Raw genomic sequence first — 20721 nt, forward strand, 5'->3', positions numbered from 1 at the left:
CAGCAGTGAAGTGGAGTACAGCTGTTGTCAGCCTCCAAGGACAGCCCTCTCCCAGTCATTCCCAAGGTGGAAGGCCCCAGCAATGGGGCAGGGAGTCCATCCAGCACCAAACTGCTATTCTGCATCTGGAGACACAGAGCCAGCCCCTGCCTGCTCTCAGCACTCCTTGCCAGCCTCTCTCTTCTCTTCCTTCCAGAGGAAGGCATCTCTCCCTGCCCACGACAGGGGCTTGGAACTTTCAGGCCCCTTCCAACATAAACCATCGTGTGTCCCAGAGCCGGAAACCCTCATGACAGCACTGTCCTACACAGCCATGGCACAGGTGACCTATTTCCAAGTTTGAGCCGAGAAGGTCACCTGGGAAGGAGCTGTGACACCACCCACTGAGATAAATGGAGAAACAGGATTGCCAGCTCTTCCCTGGACTTCCCTTCAATGGAAACAAATCTGGCACATAATTATGGGAAAGACCAGGTACTGCAGGGGTGCTCAGGTCTTGTATTTGCCCAGTCAGTTCATAGCACCATGCTCTGCACCCTGCAAGCTGTGGCACCTGGAAGCTTCCCAGGAATTTGATCAACCAGTTTCCATCCTGGCAAGCCTGTGCACTGCGGTGTCCATCCTCTTTGTTTTGCTTGGCCTTTTGGCCTGTGGTTTCACCCCTGCACTTTTCCTTTCAGGTTTCAGCCAGCAGCGTTTTATTAATCTACTTCACAGCCCACGGCTGGAAGGGTTTGTTTTATTCCCCATTTTAATTTTCATGGTGCATAAAATACTCACCAGCCTGACAGGGAAGAGTTATGGTCACTGAGGTGCAATTTTATGGTGACTCTTAAAAAACGTCAAAATCCAAACTTATTGAATACTGGCTCTGGGAACACTTTAAGTTCCAGCTTGATGTCACCAGCCCCAAATCTTCACTAACACAAAGACACTGGTGCACTTGAGACATTCTAAGAGTGATTTTTTTGAAGTTCATGCTGTTTTTCCTCAATGCCTGGGCTTTATGTTGTGTTTCTATAAAATCTACAATGTTTATGGTCTTGGTTAACATACTTAGATACAAAATACGCTGTGCATTTCTCCAGCAAAAGATCTCAATGTATATTGGGAATGTCATAAAAGAGAGGTTGGGTTAAAAAAAAAAAAGGAAGGAGGCATCTCAGGTTTTCAGTAGTGCTTTCTCCAAAATGTCAATACCATGGGGATCAATAGGATCATCAAATCTCTTGAGTTGGAAGGGGCCCACAGGGACCCTCAAGTCCAATTGCTGGCCCTACTGGACACCTCAACAATCCCACCCTGTGCCTGAGAGCGTTATTCAAACGCTCCTGGAGCTCTGGCAGCCTTTGGGCTGTGCCCATTCCCTGGGGAGCCTGGGCAGCGTCTGACCACCTTCTGGGAGAAGAACCTTTCCTGATAACCAACCTAAACTCCTCCAACACAGCTTCATGCTGCTCCCTTGGGTCCAACCAGCGTGCCTTGAGACAGAACAGGATCATACAGGGGTATTCTGCAGCAACTTCAGAGCTGGGGAGCTCTGTGGAACGGCCCGCGAGCGACTCCCTTTTAGGGAGATCATCAGAAAGGAGCTCCCCGTCCTACTGACCTTCCATCAGCGTGTGGTGGATGCTCCAGTAGACACTCAGGCAGTGCTTCTCCTTTTTCATGCCGCGCTTGCACTTGCAGCCGTAGAGCTGGCTGGAGAGCAGGGCGCTGACGGTGCTGCGGCACTGGCTCTTGGCGTCGGGGCCCAGCTTGTTGGCGCCGTTGCCCGCGATGCACTGGCGCAGCGTGCGGAACTTGGCGCTGCACACGGGGTCGGTGGTGCACGCCTCGCCCGCCTGCAGGCAGTCCCTGCTCGAGCCAACGGCGGCTGCCATGCCTTCTGCAAGGGAAGGGGAGAGGCGTCAGCGCCACGGAGCAGCCCCACGGGAAACGGAGTGTGTCTCCCGCAGTCTCCTTCTCCCAGGGGGCCCAGAGAAGTTGTGGATGCCCCGTTCCTGGAAGTGTTCAGGGCCAGGCTGGATGGAGCTCTGAGCAGCTGGGACACTGAAAGGTGTCCCTGCCCATGGCAGAAGGGTGGAACCAGATGAGCTTTGAGGTCCTTTCCAACCCAAATCATTCTATGGTTCTATGACAGGATCAGCCTGGCAGCAGGATAGTAAGTGACAGAAACTTGACCAGTTCCTGGTGGTTGATTTTTCCTTCTTGGAGAATGAAAATATTTTCAAATCCTTTCTTTCCCAGCTCTCTATCTCATGCCTGCCCTCCAAAGTGAACAGCAGCCCAGTGTTACAGAGACCCTTGCCTCTGCTCCTTAAATATGGTTTAACTGCACCTACACCTTCCTGCAGCTATAAATGGCTCTGCGTGGGTGTTTTGACATGTAGTCAGCCCACATCTATCCCAGGAGTTGGCCCTTGTTCACTGTCACCCATCTCCCCAGGACTCCCACTGTTTCTGCCTTGGCTTTTTCCAAGCTCTTGTAAATTCTCTTCAGAGTTCCTTTACCAACACAAAGTGCTGTGCTCTCCATTTGGAGAGGAGAGCCCAAAGCATGGGAGGAAGATGGTATCGCTACACATACACCAATAAATTAGCTCATCAGGGCTCAGTGGTGCTGTGCCTCAGTGCCAGGAGCAGACCAATCTCGTGTTATTTATTGCTCTTCCTCACTAAAGCAGGCTGGGCACGTCCAGGCTGGGTCCTGGGGTGTGCTCAGCCCATGGCTCGTGGCTGCATCGCTGCTCCTGGCAAAGGGCGGCGGCTCAGCCGTGCTCAGATGTGGTTGTGTGGCACCCAGGGTGCACAGAGGGGACTGCTATGATGGTCTGGAGCATTTGACAAAGGTCAGGCAGGACTGCTCCCCAGCTTGGGAGAGTGAGGAAGAGGCAAACCTGGTTTGTGGAAGGGGAGAATCAGTTCCAGTGCCCCTACAGGAATTTTGGATCCTGCTGAACTATCAAAACAGAAACTGCTGTCATGACCTTGAAGGAGAACTTCTCCAATACTTGCCAAAGGAAGTCTCTGTCTCTAACATAACTTGTCTTCCCTTTGGGTAGGAACCAGAAGGGGAGGGACAGAAAAGACCATCTGCTTTTTGACTCCCTCTGGTGTCTGCTTCTAGTGACACCCAGCTTGGACAATATTAGAAAATCCCGCTTCCTGAGAAAAATGTGAGTCCCTGATCTCCATCTCTGAGGGCTTCATGAAATCTCTGCTTTCTCCAAGACTCTACAGATCTCTTCATAAAGTCCCCTTTTCTGCCTTCCAACTGCTACCTCTCCTTAATTTCTGCACCTCCCAGTTGAGCACTCGAGCCCAGGATATCCATTTCTGTTCCCTCAGCAGTCACCGTGTGTTTGCTAAGAAGGAGCTGCCTCTGTTGCTCTTGATTAGAGTAGAAAGTAGCAGCTGGAGTTCAGATACTTCAATTACGTTTATTACAAACTTTGGGTGAACCCACTAGGAGGTTTCCTCCTGAAATATCCCAGTGGAATCTCAAATGAAAAACCTTTCATCTAACTGCAGACTATTTCAAAGTGCCTCATGGCCAATGTCAAGCTTTCAGGTATTTCAAATCTCAAATTTGAGTTCTCCTGCCCCTGATTTATTCATAGACCTAGTTTATTTAGCACTCAAGGCTTGTTTGGATCTGCCAAATGTGGAGAGAGAAATTATTTCCAACATGTGGGAAACTCTGCCTTGGGCTGTCATATACTGAAGAACTTCGAACACAGGGAACCAGTTTCCTTGAAATATCATTTGGGCAATTTGCAAATTCACTGAGATCCATAAAATGAGCTAGAGAACATATCTGAGCAGAATCCATAGGAATAAAGGAAAAAATACTTTACTTATTTCACTCTGGCTTTTTCCAAAGGGTCTCCTCTGAATGAGGATAAAGCCCAGCAGGCTGTATTCCAGAAGAGATGACTTTGTCAGTGTCCTGTCACTGCTAGAAAAGTAGGTTAAAATAGAAGTGATGACCTTCCTTCCCTTTCTCCGCTACATGAATTGCAGAAGATACTCCCCAGGATGGTTATAAACACAACCAGCCTGTAAAAGCTGTAAAACACTCTGGGATCTCACTTTAATAAATCAAGCAGATTGACCATTTGAGAAATTTTCCTGCAAAATTTTAAGTAAATATATCCTCAAACTGAGCCTTGCTTCATAGAACAAAGGCCAGGGGTGAATATTTGCAGCCCACACCCACAGCATAAAACACCTCCATTCAGACTTTATGACAGAGGTGCTTGAAGCCACTTGGAGTGTCATGAATGACCCGTTCCGTAATTGTGTCACTTAAAAACCAAATCATTCAGGGGCTTTTATTGTTAGCGGTGTCTTTGCAACTGAGACAACACAGCACCACGTTTTTCTCCTCACACTGCCCCTGAGAGAGTAATTTTATGCAACATTAAGACAGCACCTCTTAGGGAAAAAAATAAATCTCCATGACTTATAAAATTGATGGTGCTTCCTAACAGGCAGGGACAAGAGCAATATTAGTCTTCTCTCCCAAAGATGGAGTGGCCTTTCTGGTTTTGCCTTCAAAAATAGCTCCTGGCAGGCTCTGTGCCACGGGATTTTCCTCCTCCTTGACTAACCAGGGAATTGGGATATGCACGGAGCTGTGTGTGGCTTGGGCTTTCTGTGTCTCTGCTTTTCTAATAGCAGCCCTTCCAGCTCCCTCTGCTCCCTTTAAAAAGCCATTTGTCTGGAGTTTTATTCCTCACTCCCTGCTAATTTCACGCTGTTTACGGTGGGCAGATGGAGTAATGAGTTTATTTTCACATCCTGTTTGTAGCTGTGCTCCACATCTGTTTCTGCTCGCTCTTATCTCAGCGCCATTCACCCAGAGTTGCTCCTCAAGTGTGGGAGTAAGAGAAAATCCTGTCTCTTCCCATTTTAGCAGACCCTCAGCTCCTCTCAGATAGGTGTCTCAAAGTGCATTGTGCTGACCAACCAGGTCTGACTCTCCTCCAAGGACATCATTTCCCTTCTCAAGGAAGTGCAGCTGTGTCTGGGGTACAGAACTGTGAAGGTGATTCTGTGTGGGTGGAAATAGTGAATAAAATGCCTGGAGAGCACCAACATGGAGTCACTCTCCCTTTCTTACTCAACTTGGGCTCTAGATGTTTTAGCAGGAACCACACCAGTTCCAGCAGGGGCTTTGGGATACATCTCCCTTCCCTCCCCTCCAGTTTATATATGAATTCAGTGGGAATCTTTACACTCCTCATTTAAGGGGCTGGAGAATGTCCAGAGAAGGGCAACGAAGCTGGGGAAGGGTCTAGACAGTAAATCCTATGAAGAGCAGCTGAGGGGGCTGGGAAGGGGGCTCAGCCCAGAGAAAGGGGGATCAGGGATGTCTTGAAGGAATATTCCTAGTATTTCCCAACTATCCATAAACCAATAGTCATGCATGAATGGGCCCAGGTGGCTAATGCAGGTGGCCCCTGCTAAACCTTCTTAAACTGTGTTTTCATGTCATGATTTCACAGCCAAATGCTCAGGATCACACAGGGAACAAACTCTTGTACACAGCTCAAATTTCATTTCCCATTTGCTGCTGAAATACCTGCAGAGCAGCCCCAGTGATAGCTCTGCCATACCTATGCTCCTTCCCCCAGCCTGCTTGATACCAGCCCTCCCAGGAGATCCCACACGCCTTGTCCAGAACGGAGAGCTGCCACCTGGGTTTTGTAGAGCCCAGAAACCTCCTTTGGGATGCTGTTCTCCATGCAAAGGGAAGCTTCCTTCCCTTCCACCTGTCCTGCCCTGATCTCAGTGCAGGTTCCATGCCCCAACACCTCTCTGAGGGCTAACCCTGTGCTTCCTGTGTTAACTCAGAGCAGCTCACCTGAGGAGGACACCACCACTCCTTGCTGACAGTCCTCTGTGGGCTTTGATGGTTTTACCAACACAGCACACAGATCATGGAATCCCACACTGCAAACGGATCTTCTCCCAGTCATCCTTCCCAGCCAGCACTGGGGTGGTGGAGTTTGCTGAGAACATCTCAGGAATGCAAGGTCTGAGGGTGTTAAAGCAATACTGGAAAGTTCAGGCCAATAACGTGCTGCGTTTCTTGATCAGGCATTAAATGTGCTCCCTGACTCTTTGTCCCTCCAGCTGTGACCCTTCACCCCTTCCCTCCACGTTATGAGCAATATTTTGTCTGTATTTGATCTGTGCCTCCACACAGGGCTTTACAGGCACTGAGGAGATACAAATAACCACAGCAACACCCACTGAATATTTCCCTCTCCTCTAATCCATGTAGGAGATAACCACTCGCTGTATGGACTCAAACCCAAAGGAAACATTTCTCTGGCTGTTTATCATAGATTTATACATGACACCCAGATACCATGACAAGTTGTATCATGTCTCCATTACCCTTAAGGAGAACAGAATTCATCATGAAAGCCCTCACGATGACTTGGGGTAAAGTCTCCCTGGATATCATTACTCCCCTACACTAACACATCCTTTTTGACAAGGCTTCAGCCTTTGTTTTCTAAAGATGCCTCTGGAATGCCCCATCCTGCTGGACTGACTCAGCCAGACTAACCACCAAATCAGCTATAAACAATATTTTTATGAAAGGAGGATGAAAATCAGACCATCACGCTCAGTGCATGACCTGGTTGCAAACAGTTGGGTATGTATTTTAAATAAGTTTAATCCATCAGACCAGGAAGAAGGCTTAAAACTTTTGTGGATCCATGACGTCCCTAAGTGGGTACAAGTTATTCTGAAATACTGTGTATCTGAAACACAGATCACACAACTAGCTACAAGTTCTGGCAGAGAAAATGATGTGCCACATTCATCCTCACCGAAATCCAGGGACACCATGACACTGGCGTATTGGGAAGCTTCAGTCCCTGATTTCTGCTGGAACAGAGGCTCTTCTCCCACTCCCAAAGCTAGGCAGTCATACCAGACAGGGTGACTGGGCTTTGTGATCACCAGGGTCTCAACACTGGAGCACTGTATCCCACAGTTATCCCATCCTGTGGGATAACTGGTGGTCTCTGGATATCAGCTCCTTGTATGCCACGGTGAGGGAACATCTAGCAGAGAGCACTAAGGACAACTGAGGTCTCAAGGGCCAGAGGTGACCTTTAAGTACTTACAGTAGATGTCTAAGACCTCAAGTTCCACCTAAATTTGACTTTAAAATGTCCTGGCCCATGGTAAAGACATGAAAGTTCTCTGCTGAGGCAGAGCAAAACAAGCTTAGACCCGGAGACAGCTCCTTTTTCGGTCTAACTCTGCCTGGGTCTGCCAGTCACATCCCCTTGTGACCTTTCCCAGCTCTGACCTATCATGCTCCCCATCAGATATCTCCCCCTGTGCTGGGCAGGGCTCAAACACGTCCCTGTTCACCTGAAAGATGATGGTGACGAGGAAGTTTGCTCCCTTGTCTTTCTGTGGCTTCAAGTCTAATATTTGACCTGCCCATAGAATCCTGGAACCATTTAGGTTGGAGAAGCCCTTTCAGATCACCAAGTTCAACCATTCTCCCTGCACTGCCCATGGCCCCAAGGGCCACATCCACAGGCTTTGAAATCCCTCCAGGATGGACACCACACTCTCCTGGGCAGCCAAGGCCTGACCATAATCCTGTGTCTGACCAAAATGCTGCAGAAAACACATTCTCAAGGGAGGTGACTCAATAAGAATGTTGAGGATTCTCAGTACTCAAATGATCTTGACTCTCCCAGCCAGGCTGATCCCCAGAGGATACTGTGAGCACCCTGTCACACCGAGGAATCCCTCGTGTGTTTTCCTGGAGAGCCGTGGCACAGTCAGGCAGGGCAGCTGGCCATGGCTGCAGAGGGGAAAGCATGGGCTTCCAGCACCTCTCTGGGCAAACAACAACCACAACTGCAGCGTTGTGACTCTCTTTGTACCAGCTCTGAGAGGCCGATGGCCTTGGTCATCAGCTGGATTTGCAACACACAAAGGAAACCAAAATTCCATGGCCTAGATGCAAGCCTAAGGTAAGGAACCAGCAGAGGGATATCAGTCTAAGGCAAGGAGCATTCTGCAGGTGCCAGAAGCACAGGAGAAAGGGGCTTGGCCCTGTGCAGAGGCATGCCAAGACAAATGAGGGCTCTATATGGGGAAACTGGGAGAACTAAGGAATAATTTAGGCAAGGCAGTATTCATGCTATCAGCAACATGCTGGACACTCACTACAGTCTGCCCCACTGGGGTTACATGTTCAAGCTCCTGACCAGTGATTGCTGTGGGGCTGATTTTCAGGCCTTTAGAGGAAAGAAAGTGCTGTGTGCTGCAGCTCCTGGTACAGTGTGTCCCTGGTGCTCCAAATGGCTGCACAGCTCCTGGTACAGCTCCTGGTGCTCCAAATGGCTGCACTGCTCATGGCAGAGCAGCCACAGCACAGCATCCTTTGGCTGCAGTCACTGAGGTCCCCAAAGAGCTCAGCACAGAGGTGTTTGGGGTTCCTCAACAGGCACAGCTGGAGCAAGATTCACTGAGATCCCCAAAGAGCTCAGCACAGAGGTGCTTGGGGTTCCTCAACAGGCCACACCTGGAGCAAGATTTATCTTTAAAAGTTTCATTGGCCGACATGGTGACTGGATACTGGAGCACACATTGTGACATGTTTTCCTGGTGTCTTTCCCAGACAACCTCATCATTAAACCCTTTGCATCTTCTCCTTTTATGAGCAAAAATTCTTCTCATGTTGCAGTTGATGCTCGTCTGCCACTAAAGCAGCATTCAGGAGTCATCAGCACGGAGTCTGAAGTAACTGAGCTCCTCAAACATCACTTGATTTTGTACATGTACTTTTATTTCTCTATCTGTGCATCAAGATCAGCTCAGCTTCCCAGCCCAGATTTGGATAAGCAAGGCAGCCTAATACTCATCTTTCTGAGCAAAATTTCAGCTAACAACACCCAATGCCTTAAAGGCAGTCTGCTTAAGTCCAGCAGAGTGAGATCCAGATATTTCTCAGTGCTTGTAATGGTTTTATACACATATAGAATTAAATATCTGAGATTTTTTTAACTCCCTTAGCTCTACTTTGCTTCAAATCATTTGACTGAAGAGTTCTGGCATTCACCAACTCCTCAAAATCTTGCACAGTCCTATTAATTAACTGTGCACCGATGTAAAAAATGACCACTTCTGGAAGCCCATATGTGCCACAGAAAGGTTTATTGTTTCCTACGGAGTAACTTAATATGAGAGTCTCTAATAATGCAGTCTCAGTGCCATGGATGACCCCACACGTCCACCACATCTGACCCAGCCTCGCTGGTTTTTGTCTCCAAGGTAGAAACTCCTGACACATTTCACACATATCTATTTCTTCCATCCCTGCGTGCATTGGTGGCCAGTGCAATGGATTTTCACGATCTCACAGATTCTGTAGAATTCCTCAGGGCTGTAGCACTGACACTGCTAATTCTTGCATCTGTGCGCTGTGCTCTCAGTTACAGAAAGCTCTGATCTGGATTAATATGCAGCTCCCAAGTGCCTTCTCCTTTGCCATGGCTCCCAGAAGTTTATTCCCAATGATGTTTGAGATGAGAGAAATCTCTTCCACTAGATTTCCATGGCCTGTGCAGCTCTCCACCAGCCCTCAAGAATGATGCTCAAACACTCCCAGGACAGCAGTGCCTGCTCTCAGCTCTTGCTTTCCTGGTTTACACTGCTCAAACTCCATGGATGCAGCTGGAAAATTAAAGCTGACCACCCTCCTGTCTTCTCACAGGTGAACAAGCTATTTCTTTACCAACAGTGAAACTGGGGTCAATTTTTTTTTGAGATCCATTTCCCCAACCTGAATATTTTTCTTTAACGACTCCTGCAGCAAAGGCATCCCTCTGTACATGAAGGTGCTTTTTGCAGAGTGGTTGAGAAAACAATTCCACCAAAGTGCACAGGAGTTCTGTCACACTGTCCCGAGTCATTCGCAGAGGGATTTACTGGCCAGGTGGTTGATCTTGAGGTGAAATATTCAAGATCAGGTTGGACAGGGCTCTGAGCAGTGTGATCTAGTGCAAGATGTCCCTGCTCATTGCAGGGGGTTGTACAGACAACCTTTAAAGACCTCTTCAAAACCCAAACTATTCTCTAATTCTCTGGCACAGCTTGCCCAAACGCAGGTGCTTGCTTTCCTCTCTTTGGCTGGCAAAACTCCCTGTCCACGCTGGCACTCCTGTTTCACTCGGAATCCTGAATAACAGCCCAGAAAGAACAGTCAGCTCATTTAATTCCAGGAGCCAAACCCTGCAAATCTTTCTTAGCTGTCAAAGCAGCATTTCTGTATTCACATGGCTTTGGCCAGAGTCTGTGTACACGTCAATTCACTTACACTTTCTCCCAAATACCCCACATTTCTGACTTCAAATTAGATTTCTTTTGCCATGCCCCATTTTTTGACCCTCTTGCTGCCCTCTCCCCTACCCCACAGTCTATGTGGACTGCAATGTCCTTATTTCCTTCAAATAATTCTTGCATTTTCGTGTCAAAAACCTTAGGAGCAAGTTAAAAACCAGAGGGAAATTTTACGAGGAACATGTCCCATCAGGGGCATTGGAAATGCAGACTTGGGAAGTCTTCTTGGTGGCTAGTGCAATTTGCAAAGACCCAAGAGGGGCAGATCACGGGATGAAGAAACCCCACATCTCCAGCTGTTGTCTTCAAAATACCTCCCTTGGTACACAAGGGAAAACATTTTCTCTGAATATTCCTATTGAGCTGTTTGGGATCTAATCTCCATCTGAGGGACTTGTGCTTCTTTCCCGTTGCTCCCAGGGGCAGGCATATTGCAGTGACTTCTATTTTGAAAAAACTGTTTTCAGTGTTTGCAGATAGTCCAAACCCTTCCCTTAACTTCTGCCTCATGAACAGAGCAGCATTTCTGGAGGCTGCACCGAGGGTTCAGGATCTGACAGCACAGGTTTCTATGCCCTGCTCACCAGTGCTGTTAAAGACATCTCAACACTGTTTTATTTTCTCCTTTTCCCCTGGTCTACACTTCCTTGCAGTGCATCACTTCCCAGATACCATCCAGCCATTCACAAAGCCATTCCATCCTTCTTCCCATTCACAAAGCTCTTCCATCTGCTGTCTCTGGCTCTGGCCAGTTCCCAGGGAGGAGCTGTTGACCAAGCCAGAGATGCTGGAGCGAGGCTGAGGGTGAGGAGAGGGATGGTTGTGCTGGTGATGCATTGCTGCACAGCTGCTGCCTCATAAACTGGGAACAGAAATGGATCTGGCATTCTTGCCATGGGTTTCTCCCTCTCTGGCATAACTGAGAACAAGACCTTGAACTTCTGCTGCGGCACAGGTCAGAACGTGCGATGGGTGACGACAGGGGCAACAGCCCCAAGGCCATAAAGTCATTTGAGGACATGGACCCTTTTGGGCAAGACCTTCAGAATGACAGCCAGGCTGCTTCTGTCATGTCCCACCACACTCTCCATAGAATATCAGATTTCCCCCTCCAAATTCTGCTTTAAAGTCCATTTCCCCTCATGCCACAGAATTGCTTACACAGAAATACATTCTCCCAGGGGCTGCTGGACCCTGTCAGAGACTCTGTGCATGGGAGCTACTAGAGATGGTAGAAAGGCAACATCTTTATCTTTCCAACTCTTATGAAGAAAGGTAACATCTTTATCTTTCCAACACTCCCCAAAGGAGTGGGAAAGGAATGACCTTTTTGAAGAAGCAGGCAAAAGAACCAGATGAATTATGGATCCATGGATAACACTGTCCAGGAAAATAGGTGTGACATGTGATTTGACCTCTCCAAGACACCTGGCACAGGTCCAGGAGTGAGTGGCCTCTGAGCAGTCACAGCCAAGTGGGTGCTCATGAACACGGAGCACCAAAACCAGAAAAGGCACATTTTCAGAGTCAGAGGTGTTTGAGAGTCTGTCCTGAGTCTGGCACTGTTCAATATTCCCATAATGGCTCCAGTGATAGAATAGAGAACAGATTTCTGTAATTTGTGGCTGACAGAAGATGAGGAGGGGGTCACAAGCAACGGGCAAGACAAGACTGGAATTCAAAATTATCTTGGTCTGTTCAAGGCAGTGTATGAAATCAGGAGGATGACACTGACCAGAAGCAAAAGTGGCACTGGCAGATGTGAGTGTGAAAAGACAGGAGGGAAAAGCAAAGCTAGGAAATAGAAGCAAGGGAGATATGGCCGTGGGGAGAGAGACGATCACAGGCTGAACAGGGAAAAGAAACAGGATGAAAACCAGAGAACATGTGGTCTGGGGCATAAGTGGTGTGTGTTTATCACAGGAAGAAATCATTCTGCACTTCTCAGCCCCGGTAAGGCTTTAGCTGGAGTTTGGGACATCTTTTGATAGGACAACACAGTTAAGGAAGACTACAAGATCCCAGAGGAATTTTATTAAAATTATAAATGGTTTGCAGGCTGAGGTGAGGATGAAAGAAAAGGATTTGTGTAGTTTAGGATGAAGGCTGTGAAGAAACAAGATCAGAGCACCGAAATACATAAACAAGACATTTTAGATGTGGACAGTGATAGATATCCCTCCACTGCTGTGGGACATGAGATGAGATGTAATTCCGAGTAAATGGGCAGCAAGGGAGATTTAGATCAATATTGAGAAAAATGTTACATGGGAAGTTAAAAAGTGGAACAGATTACGGAGGGTCTGTTTAATCCCCGGCAGTGGAATTATTTACAAAAGCACCTGTCAGAAGCAACTCTTGCATCCTCCCTCTCCTGCTGGAGCAGTGGGTGTCGTGCCCGTTCTCCCTTCCCGCTCTCTGTCCCCGTGACACCTTCACGGGACACCCTGCGGCAGCCGTGGGCTTGTGGAACGAGAACAGGCGCCTCCAAATCAAACAAACCACCCTGGAGACAGGCACAAAGGGAAGGGGAACAGAGTCTGTGTGAAGTGTGGCTCCCTCAGAACAAGGCATCTCCCTCCTCAAGGCCAGACTGGACACTGGGGCTGGAGCAAGCTGCGACAGAGGAAGGTGTCCCTGGCCAGCACTCCCTGGGCAGCCCTTCCCTGCCTCACCAGGCTCCAACACAGCTACTAACACTCTGTTCCTATCCACTGGCTCCCACCAAATGCTGACACTCCCACCAAGCTGCAGAAAGGTGGCTGGATTTTTAAAGCACATGCTGGAGGTCCATGTCCTCCTTTGCCATTCCTGCCAGAGATCTGAGGGAACTGCTGTTCCAGGGCAAGCTGAGCCCATTGCACGCCCCACAGCCTCCTCTGTGCCCGGAGCAGCTTGGAAGGCAGAGCACGGAGCATCCCTGTCCACGCTGCCAATAACAACATCAGGGCAATGCCTTCAGAACCAGAGCTCTGGGAACACAGAGTTCACTGAGCTCTCCAGGGGAGCTGTGATGCCCACGGCATCAAACAGCCCTAAAAACGTCTGATGCTCTTGGTTCAGCAGGGTCCAGCAGTCATTTTCAGGTCTCTGTTCTTGCTGTAGAGAAGTGAGGAGAAAATTGTGTTTTCCTCGTTTGATCTCTGGCACTTGCTGGATCAGAGAAGTCTATGGGTGTTGAGTTTGAACTGCTGCCAGACCAACAATTGTTAGCAAAAATGGACAGTATTTGGATCCTGCCTTCAGCGGTTTCAGCACTCTTATCTGTCCTGCACATCATTCCATATAACTAAGTGCTGGAAAACCTTCCAGCTCTGCCTGCAAAACACAAGAGCAGCCAAGATGGGCCAAGACAACTGTGCAGACCTTGAGCATTCACTGCTAAGGACAGACTCTCACCCGTTTTTAAGGGGTCATTTATCAATGAACTCTCTTCTTAATGTACCTCTTTGAAGCACTTAAATGCCAGCGTGCTCTGTGCTGCATGGTTATGATGGGGATCCCAGCCATGTGTCAAGCAGGAACTGTGACCCCTTTTTCTGTGATTAAGTTCATTTTTGTTCCATCCAATTTTTTTTTGTACATGATTAACCGGTGAATAAAAAGGCCATTTTTTATTCTTCTTTGCAAGGGCTGAAGCAGTTTTAATCATATATAATTCAACACTTGCTATGCAATTTGTATTCCCTGCTTTAAGATGAATTTGGCACTAAACAAGCACTCAATTACACTCCCCCGCCTCTATTTTCTCTGGAAGTTGCAAAATTCATTCAAACAAAAGCTAAACCCTCCTGAAGATTTATGAAGATTAATGATGATTAAAATGAAAGGACAGAGATTCTCCTCCTGACGTTAGGAAGCCACAGGGCTCCAATAAATGTCCTCCAGTGACACTTTTCCAGGCAACCCTGGGTTCAAAGACAAAACTGTGTACATGTCTGTACCAGCACAGGTCATTGCATCTATCCATCATCCCTTCAGCTCTCACTGACCTTTTTATGCCTCTGACACTAAATATTAGACACAAAGGCTGGAGTTTGTAAGCCCAAATCACAAGTGAGGACGAATAAGGCATACAGCAAAACTGGAAGAGGGAGCCAAGGTGGGAAAAACAGGGAAGATTTTAGCTGAGGAAGGGAAAAGGCAGTGAGAAGTGAGTGGTGACACAAAACAACTGGAATTTAGGCATATAGCCATACATATGTATTTACACATATAGGAAAATAGTCAGGGAATACAAAGAGGAACCCAAATTATGTACTTGCGGTTACTCTCTGGAATCACTCCTGTGCCCTCAGTGACTTGAGGAGAGCCTGGGGAGCCTCACTGAGCTGGGACAACTCCCACAGCCTGTGGAGCTCATGGGAGTGGAGTCAGACTACAAGCAGAGGGTGGGAGGGCACGGGGGAGAAAGGCAGGATGTGTTGGAGCAGCAAAACCACAAAACCATGAGAACTTACACTGGAATCAACAAGACTCCACAGCAGAGAGGCACTAGGCTGTAACTGCAAGGATTCACAATCTGAGACATGCCATGAATAACCCAGAAGGAGCTGAAATCCATCCTCCCATCCCACAGCAGCACAAGGGCACAGTCACACAACAGCCCCAGTCTGCACATTAATCCAACCTCGCACACAGGAGGGATTCTCATTACACAGACCATCAGCTGGCTGACAGTCAGACCAGAGATCCTGTTTTAATCATCAGACCTGGGTGAGAATTGTACCTGTGGAGGCAGTGCAAGCCTTGTGTCTGCACCTCGTGGGATATTTAGAGTGCTGTGCCGAGCAGGGAGAGGCTGCATTGTGAGATCTGCACGGCCTTGGCAAGTCTTTCCTAACGCCTCTCATAAAAGGGAGAGCAAAAGAGATATTTCAGCTGGGTAACTGAGTCATAAAAAGTATAAAACCAATGTGGAGGACAAAGAGTGAGGAAAAACAGTGGAAACATGGTGAGAAAGAGAGCAGACGAATGGATCATGTCTTGGGGTGGCTCCAAAACCAGGATGATAAATTGGTTTCTCCTAGGGCTGCTAAGTTGAGGCATTGGGAAGAAATGGACAACAAATGAACAACAAAGGCAGTGTGTTAAAAAATAAAATATAGAGTATAAAGCAAATAGTAGATTATCTGTCATATAAGGGTGGTACAGAGGAAAAGAAGTCAAGGCCTGCTTGGAGCAACCTGGTCTAGAGGAAGGTGTGGAAGGGGCTGGAACAAGATGAGCCTGAGGGTCTCTTCCAACCCAAACCATTCCATGGTTCTCTGATAATTGTGTTGCTTCCCCCTCTGAGATGGGTGTCCTTGTTTCTGCGTCACTGAGGGGCCAGCTGTGGGTATCCAGTGCAGCCTGGGATGCTCCAAGGTACCCGAGGCAGGAACGGGGCCACAGATGGACACAGTCCCACGGGAATCCTGCCCGCTCCTGGAGCAGCAGCTGAGCAGAGCCCGAGGCAGGGCAGCACCTCAGCTGGGGCCTGACAGATGAAACTGGAGGGAGGCAGCCCTTGGAGCCCAGTCCTGGCCCACGGCAGCAGGTGCTGAAGGCGCAGGGAAACAGAGAGAGGTGATTGTGAAAATGAAGTCCCAGTGCCAAATGAGGCCACAAGGCACCTCGTTGTTCAGAGAAGGCCCTGACCTGTGTCAGGGATTAAAAAAGCACCTGGAGCCAGTCTGCTGAGGGTGGGACAGGCTTTTCCTGCTCACCACAGCAGCACGGAGCCAGCAGTGCCCCCTGCCACGGACACAGCAGCGCTTCCCAAACTCCAGGGGAGGAGCAGCACCCTGGAGCCACGGGGTCTGCACCTGAACCAGGCCTGCAGCTACAGCAATGACATGTTCCCTCCATCCCAGAGGTCCCAGGGGGTGGAAAGAAATGAAATAATAATAGATTATTAAGCAAGGTTTGAACCTTTGTGCTGAACTTTCTCCTTACACCCTCACAATTTCTGCCATGGAAATCTGCTTTTGGTCTCAGCTTAAATAACCAAACATGAATTTTGCTGTAAGAAATTATCCTTAATCCAAGACAACTTGAGCCATACAAAGGTCTAGTAACTTGCTTGAAGGCTTCTTTTACCCTTGTAGAACAAGAGTTCACCCAGCAACAGGAGCAGAATCCTAATATTTAATTACTGGCTGCAGTTCACACGCAATTATTTATGACACGCTTTCAATGATTATTCATAGGTTTCATATTGGGGGCGGGGAGAGGTCAGCAGGCTGCAAACAAGCCTGAAATTCAGAATTACTTGCTGAGGAGAGTTGAGGAAAGATGATTATGATGGAAAATGCAAGAGAAGAGCATAAAGGAAATTGATCATGAAGATTCACCAGGAACATGTGTACTATTAAAAACTCTATTGCACATCAGTGAATTTCAGACACTTAAATCAACAGAACCTTTAAAGGGAAATCATATTTTTTATCATCTAATCAATGTAGATAAAAGAGTTGTTGGTCTCTCTTCCCTGTTCCCTGTTGACTTCAGCTTCCCAATTTAGAGAAGCTTAGAGTTCAATCTAATTTTAAGTGTCATGAAGTTTGAATAGACCAGAGGCAACTGAAAAAGGCAGAAGTAATAAAGTTCAGCTTTTGTCCTAACTCTCTGTAAAATCCAGCTAATCCCAGCTCTCCTTGAATGGTGTTTGTAATTTCAATAACCCTTTTCCCCCCACATGGAGCTGCTCTCATCCTTGTGCTGCCCTGCTGAAGAAAACACAAGCTGTGCCAGTAACCCCACATTAGGGATGTGGGGATCCCCTTGCTCCACCTGACAATGAAAAGCACCTCTGGGTTGTCTGGGGCCCGGCCAGGGACCACATCTCTGGTCAAGTGCAGTTCCTCTGCTGCCTTTCACCCAGAGTCCCAGCTGTGTTTGCAGGAGCTGCTGCAGCCAGGGCCAGCGCCCGGGGCTGGGTGCAGGGACGAGCCAAGGGCTGCACTGGCTGCTTTCCACCTTGCAGTGCTTGTCAGCTGTGGATGAACTCAGCATCCCAAGGAAGTGCCCTTCCAGTGCCCAAGGAAGAATGAAGCTGCTACAGCATTTCCCCGTGGCACCCTCAGTGCTGGCCTTTCTGACAGCAGAGGGGTTCTGGTGCAGGAGAGGGCTGGAGGGTCCCCCTCAACTCAGAATATCTGATTCTGTGATTCTGTGCAGGCTGGGAATCACCAGATGAGGCAGTGACTGCAGTGCCCTGGTTAAAAGAAGATCACAGGACACCTTGACTTGAATGAGACCCACCAGGATCATCCAGTCCAGCCCCTGTCCCTTCAGAGACACCCCAAAATCCCACCCTGGGCATCCCTGGCAGCGCTGTCCCAACGCTCCTGGAGCTTGGGGTGTGCCCATTCCCTGGGCAGTGCCCAGCACCCTCTGGGGCAAGAGCCTTTCCTGAGATCCAGCCCAAAGCTGCCCTGGCCCAGCTCCAGCGTTCCCTGGTCCTGTCCCTGGGCACCAAAGATGCCTACACCCGTTTGAAAAGACAGAAACACGAGGAGGAGGCGACAGCCAGGAGGGACCGGGACCAGCCCCAGCTGCAGCAGATGCACCCACGGAGAGCTGGGGGCCAGAGGAGCACACTGCTGGCTGTGCAGCACGGGGGCCTCTTCAGGTGGGGCTGGGAGGGCAAGCTCCCTGCCTGGGGTGGTCTCTGCTGAATTACTAGCGGGTGTAGTGGAGGAAACAAGGTCAAGGAGAGGCTACAAGTTAGGGGTTGTAGGAATGAAGGATGAACAGAGGCTGGATGTGCTCACTGATCAGAGCAGAGCTAATGTGTCTAGAACAGAGTGGTGTCCAGAAGTGGTTCAGTGTAAGCTCATTTGGAGCAAAAACCACCCCTGGGTGGAAGAGGGTGAAGGTCTGGAGCCCTGGCCTGGCCCTGGCAGGACCTGCACTGAGCAGGACGTGCTGCACCAGCTCTGCTGAGATCACCATGCAGCTGATGCAGCCCAGTGGGGTCTGCGTGGGGCCAGGCAGGCCCTGAGGCAGCAGAGCACGGGGTGAGGCAGAGCTGACCCCTCCCTCACACAGCCCAAAGGATTGCATCCACTCATGGTGGTCACGGCCCCAGCAACTTGTCTTTGGCTCAAGTCTGTTTTCCAGAGAAGAGCTCTCATTGACAAGAAAACCTCAAGAGAGAAAGAAGTCTGTCATCCCAGGAAGTTTGTTCCAAAGGTTAATCACACCCCTTCTAAAACGTGCTTTCTTTGGCTCCTTTGGTTGTAAATGGCCCAAATTCTTCCCCCACCTCTTTTTTGCTGCTTTCCTGTGAGGATTAAATTCTTGGAAACCCTTTGATAAAAGAATCAGTCATCACTCATCACTCTGCCACAAATTCACTCCTTAAAGCCTCTGTCCCTGGGAGGTCTTTGCAGAATTCTAGCCCATTTCTGCAGTCCTCCAACCCACTGATGCAGAGGCTCAAACCCTGCCCTCCCAGGCACGGACGGGTGCCCGTCCCTGCTTTTTCTGACATCCACCTCAGCTCTGCTGGTTTGCTCCAGTGTGGAGCTCTCATCTGTGTGCCCATGAAGGGTTTGAGTACTGCACACAACATCTCTGCAAATCATCAGCGCTGCCTGTCTGCCACGGCCCCTGACTCCTCTCTCTGCTGAAATATCACCATTCTGTCATGAGGGATTGTGTTTTCCTCCCATCCTGGAAACCCAGAGCCTGCATCCAGCTCAAGAAAACGCTCCCAGCATCTGCCTCGCTTGTCTACCAAAGATGAGGATTTGTGTCTTCAGTTATTCAATACCTCCACACTACAGATTTTTATCTTGCCCAAGAAGAGTATCAATATTTTTAATCATGCAGTTAAAGACCATATCAGAATGGAAACGCACGGGGGGAAAGGAATTACACGGCACAGACAGCCTTGGATCTGTCACCGCCTGTCTGCTGACTGCTTGGCTTTCCTGCCTCAACCTTCTCTGATAGTATCACACCCTCCTCCCTCACAAGTGGGTCTAATGGACCTGTGCTGACCTCCCACTGTCCTCGGAATGCAGAGTAAACACAAAATAAACACTAAGCACTTCTCCAGCTGCCTTAGAGAGCAGCACAGGCACCTCATCCTGCCGTGCTGAGCCCTCTCCCTTCCTGAACCCTCTGCACCTGCAGAGCACCCTGGGGGTCAGCAGCGAGCCCCACGTTCTCCGGGGAGGACTCAGAGCCTGTTGGGGATGTGTGCCTGCTGGGCTGCACCTCAGGCGAGGGCTCCTGGCCTTGCTTCTGACAGTGGAACTGCTCAGCCACTCCAAGCCTTGTCTCCTCCAGCTGGGAGGCGAGTTTGGAGATGCTGGCATGCAGCTTTGAGACCCTGGGTGCTGTGCCAAGTAGGTGACAGTCACAAGGTGTTTGTTGGCTTTGGAGTGAAGCTGGGGCACTGCAGAGCTGGGAGCAGGCACAGGACAGTGGTGTCTGTGCATGGCTGGCTCAGCTGGCCAAGGGCATTTGCTCAGGGCACGGCTGTGCCTGGGAGCAGGTCCCAAAGCGCAGGGCCCCTGATGGCACTCGGTGCCCACGGGACACAGGGAGCCTCCAGTGCTGAGCAAGAAGCCAGTTCAGAAGTGTGTGATTAAATAAGGAAGAAGCTCCTAAATCCTGGAGGGGTTTTGATCATTTCAGCCTAACTTTGTTTTTTGGAGCTGAATCCCCTCTCTTTCAAGGTGCCTCTGTACCACTAATGGCCACATCCCCTCTGAAGTGCTTATTTCATCCTGCACCCAATTCCAGCTTTCCTTGAGCTGTCATGGGGCATTTTCAGAGACAGAGTTCATGGAAACACAATTGAGGTGGGTTGAACTCTGGCCTGAGAAGTTCCCCTGAGTTCAGCAAGCATCCTCAAGCCTCCTACCTCTACCACAGGTCTGGGCTGATGGTTGGGGGCCAGGTATTGAACCCCACAGTTCCCCTGGCAGTCACAAACTGCATTTGGCATTGCATCACAAACAGATGCTGGTCACAAACTCCATTGCCCTCTGGCTCTGAAGCCTGGGCCAGCACCACCCCTGTCCATCCACGCCCTGCAGGCAGTCCCTCTCTGGTCTGCTGTTGTGAAATTTGTACTACACTTGTGCTGCACGTTCCCAGCTCGGTGCAATGCCATTCTCCACTGAGAAACCCCCGTTTCATGGAGTTAAAGCTGGCACAGCTGAGTGAAGACAGGGCTGACTCAGAGTGTTCTGATGTTATGCTGATTTACAGCGGCCTGGGGGAAGCCACACTGCTTCTCCGTGTCTGTGACTGAGCAGCCACGGGCACAAGAGAATGAACAGATGACAGGATCAGAGATCATCAGTCTAGAACGTGCAGCTGGAA

At 49.2% G+C, this 20721-nt stretch overlaps 1 protein-coding gene across 1 annotated transcript in view; it reads right to left on the reverse strand.

Annotated features, from left to right (window-relative positions):
• LOC119700717 (GDNF family receptor alpha-4) overlaps positions 1–20721 on the reverse strand; it is a 72622-nt gene that overhangs the window by 17452 nt on the left and 34449 nt on the right. Inside the window, exon 2 of the mRNA XM_038136250.1 lies at positions 1610–1888. Coding sequence (XP_037992178.1) covers positions 1610–1888 — 279 coding nt within the window. The remainder of the gene's footprint in view (positions 1–1609; positions 1889–20721) is intronic.

This window comes from Motacilla alba, chromosome 4 (genome assembly GCF_015832195.1).
Source record: "Motacilla alba alba isolate MOTALB_02 chromosome 4, Motacilla_alba_V1.0_pri, whole genome shotgun sequence".
Classification (NCBI taxonomy): Eukaryota; Metazoa; Chordata; class Aves; order Passeriformes; family Motacillidae; genus Motacilla; species Motacilla alba.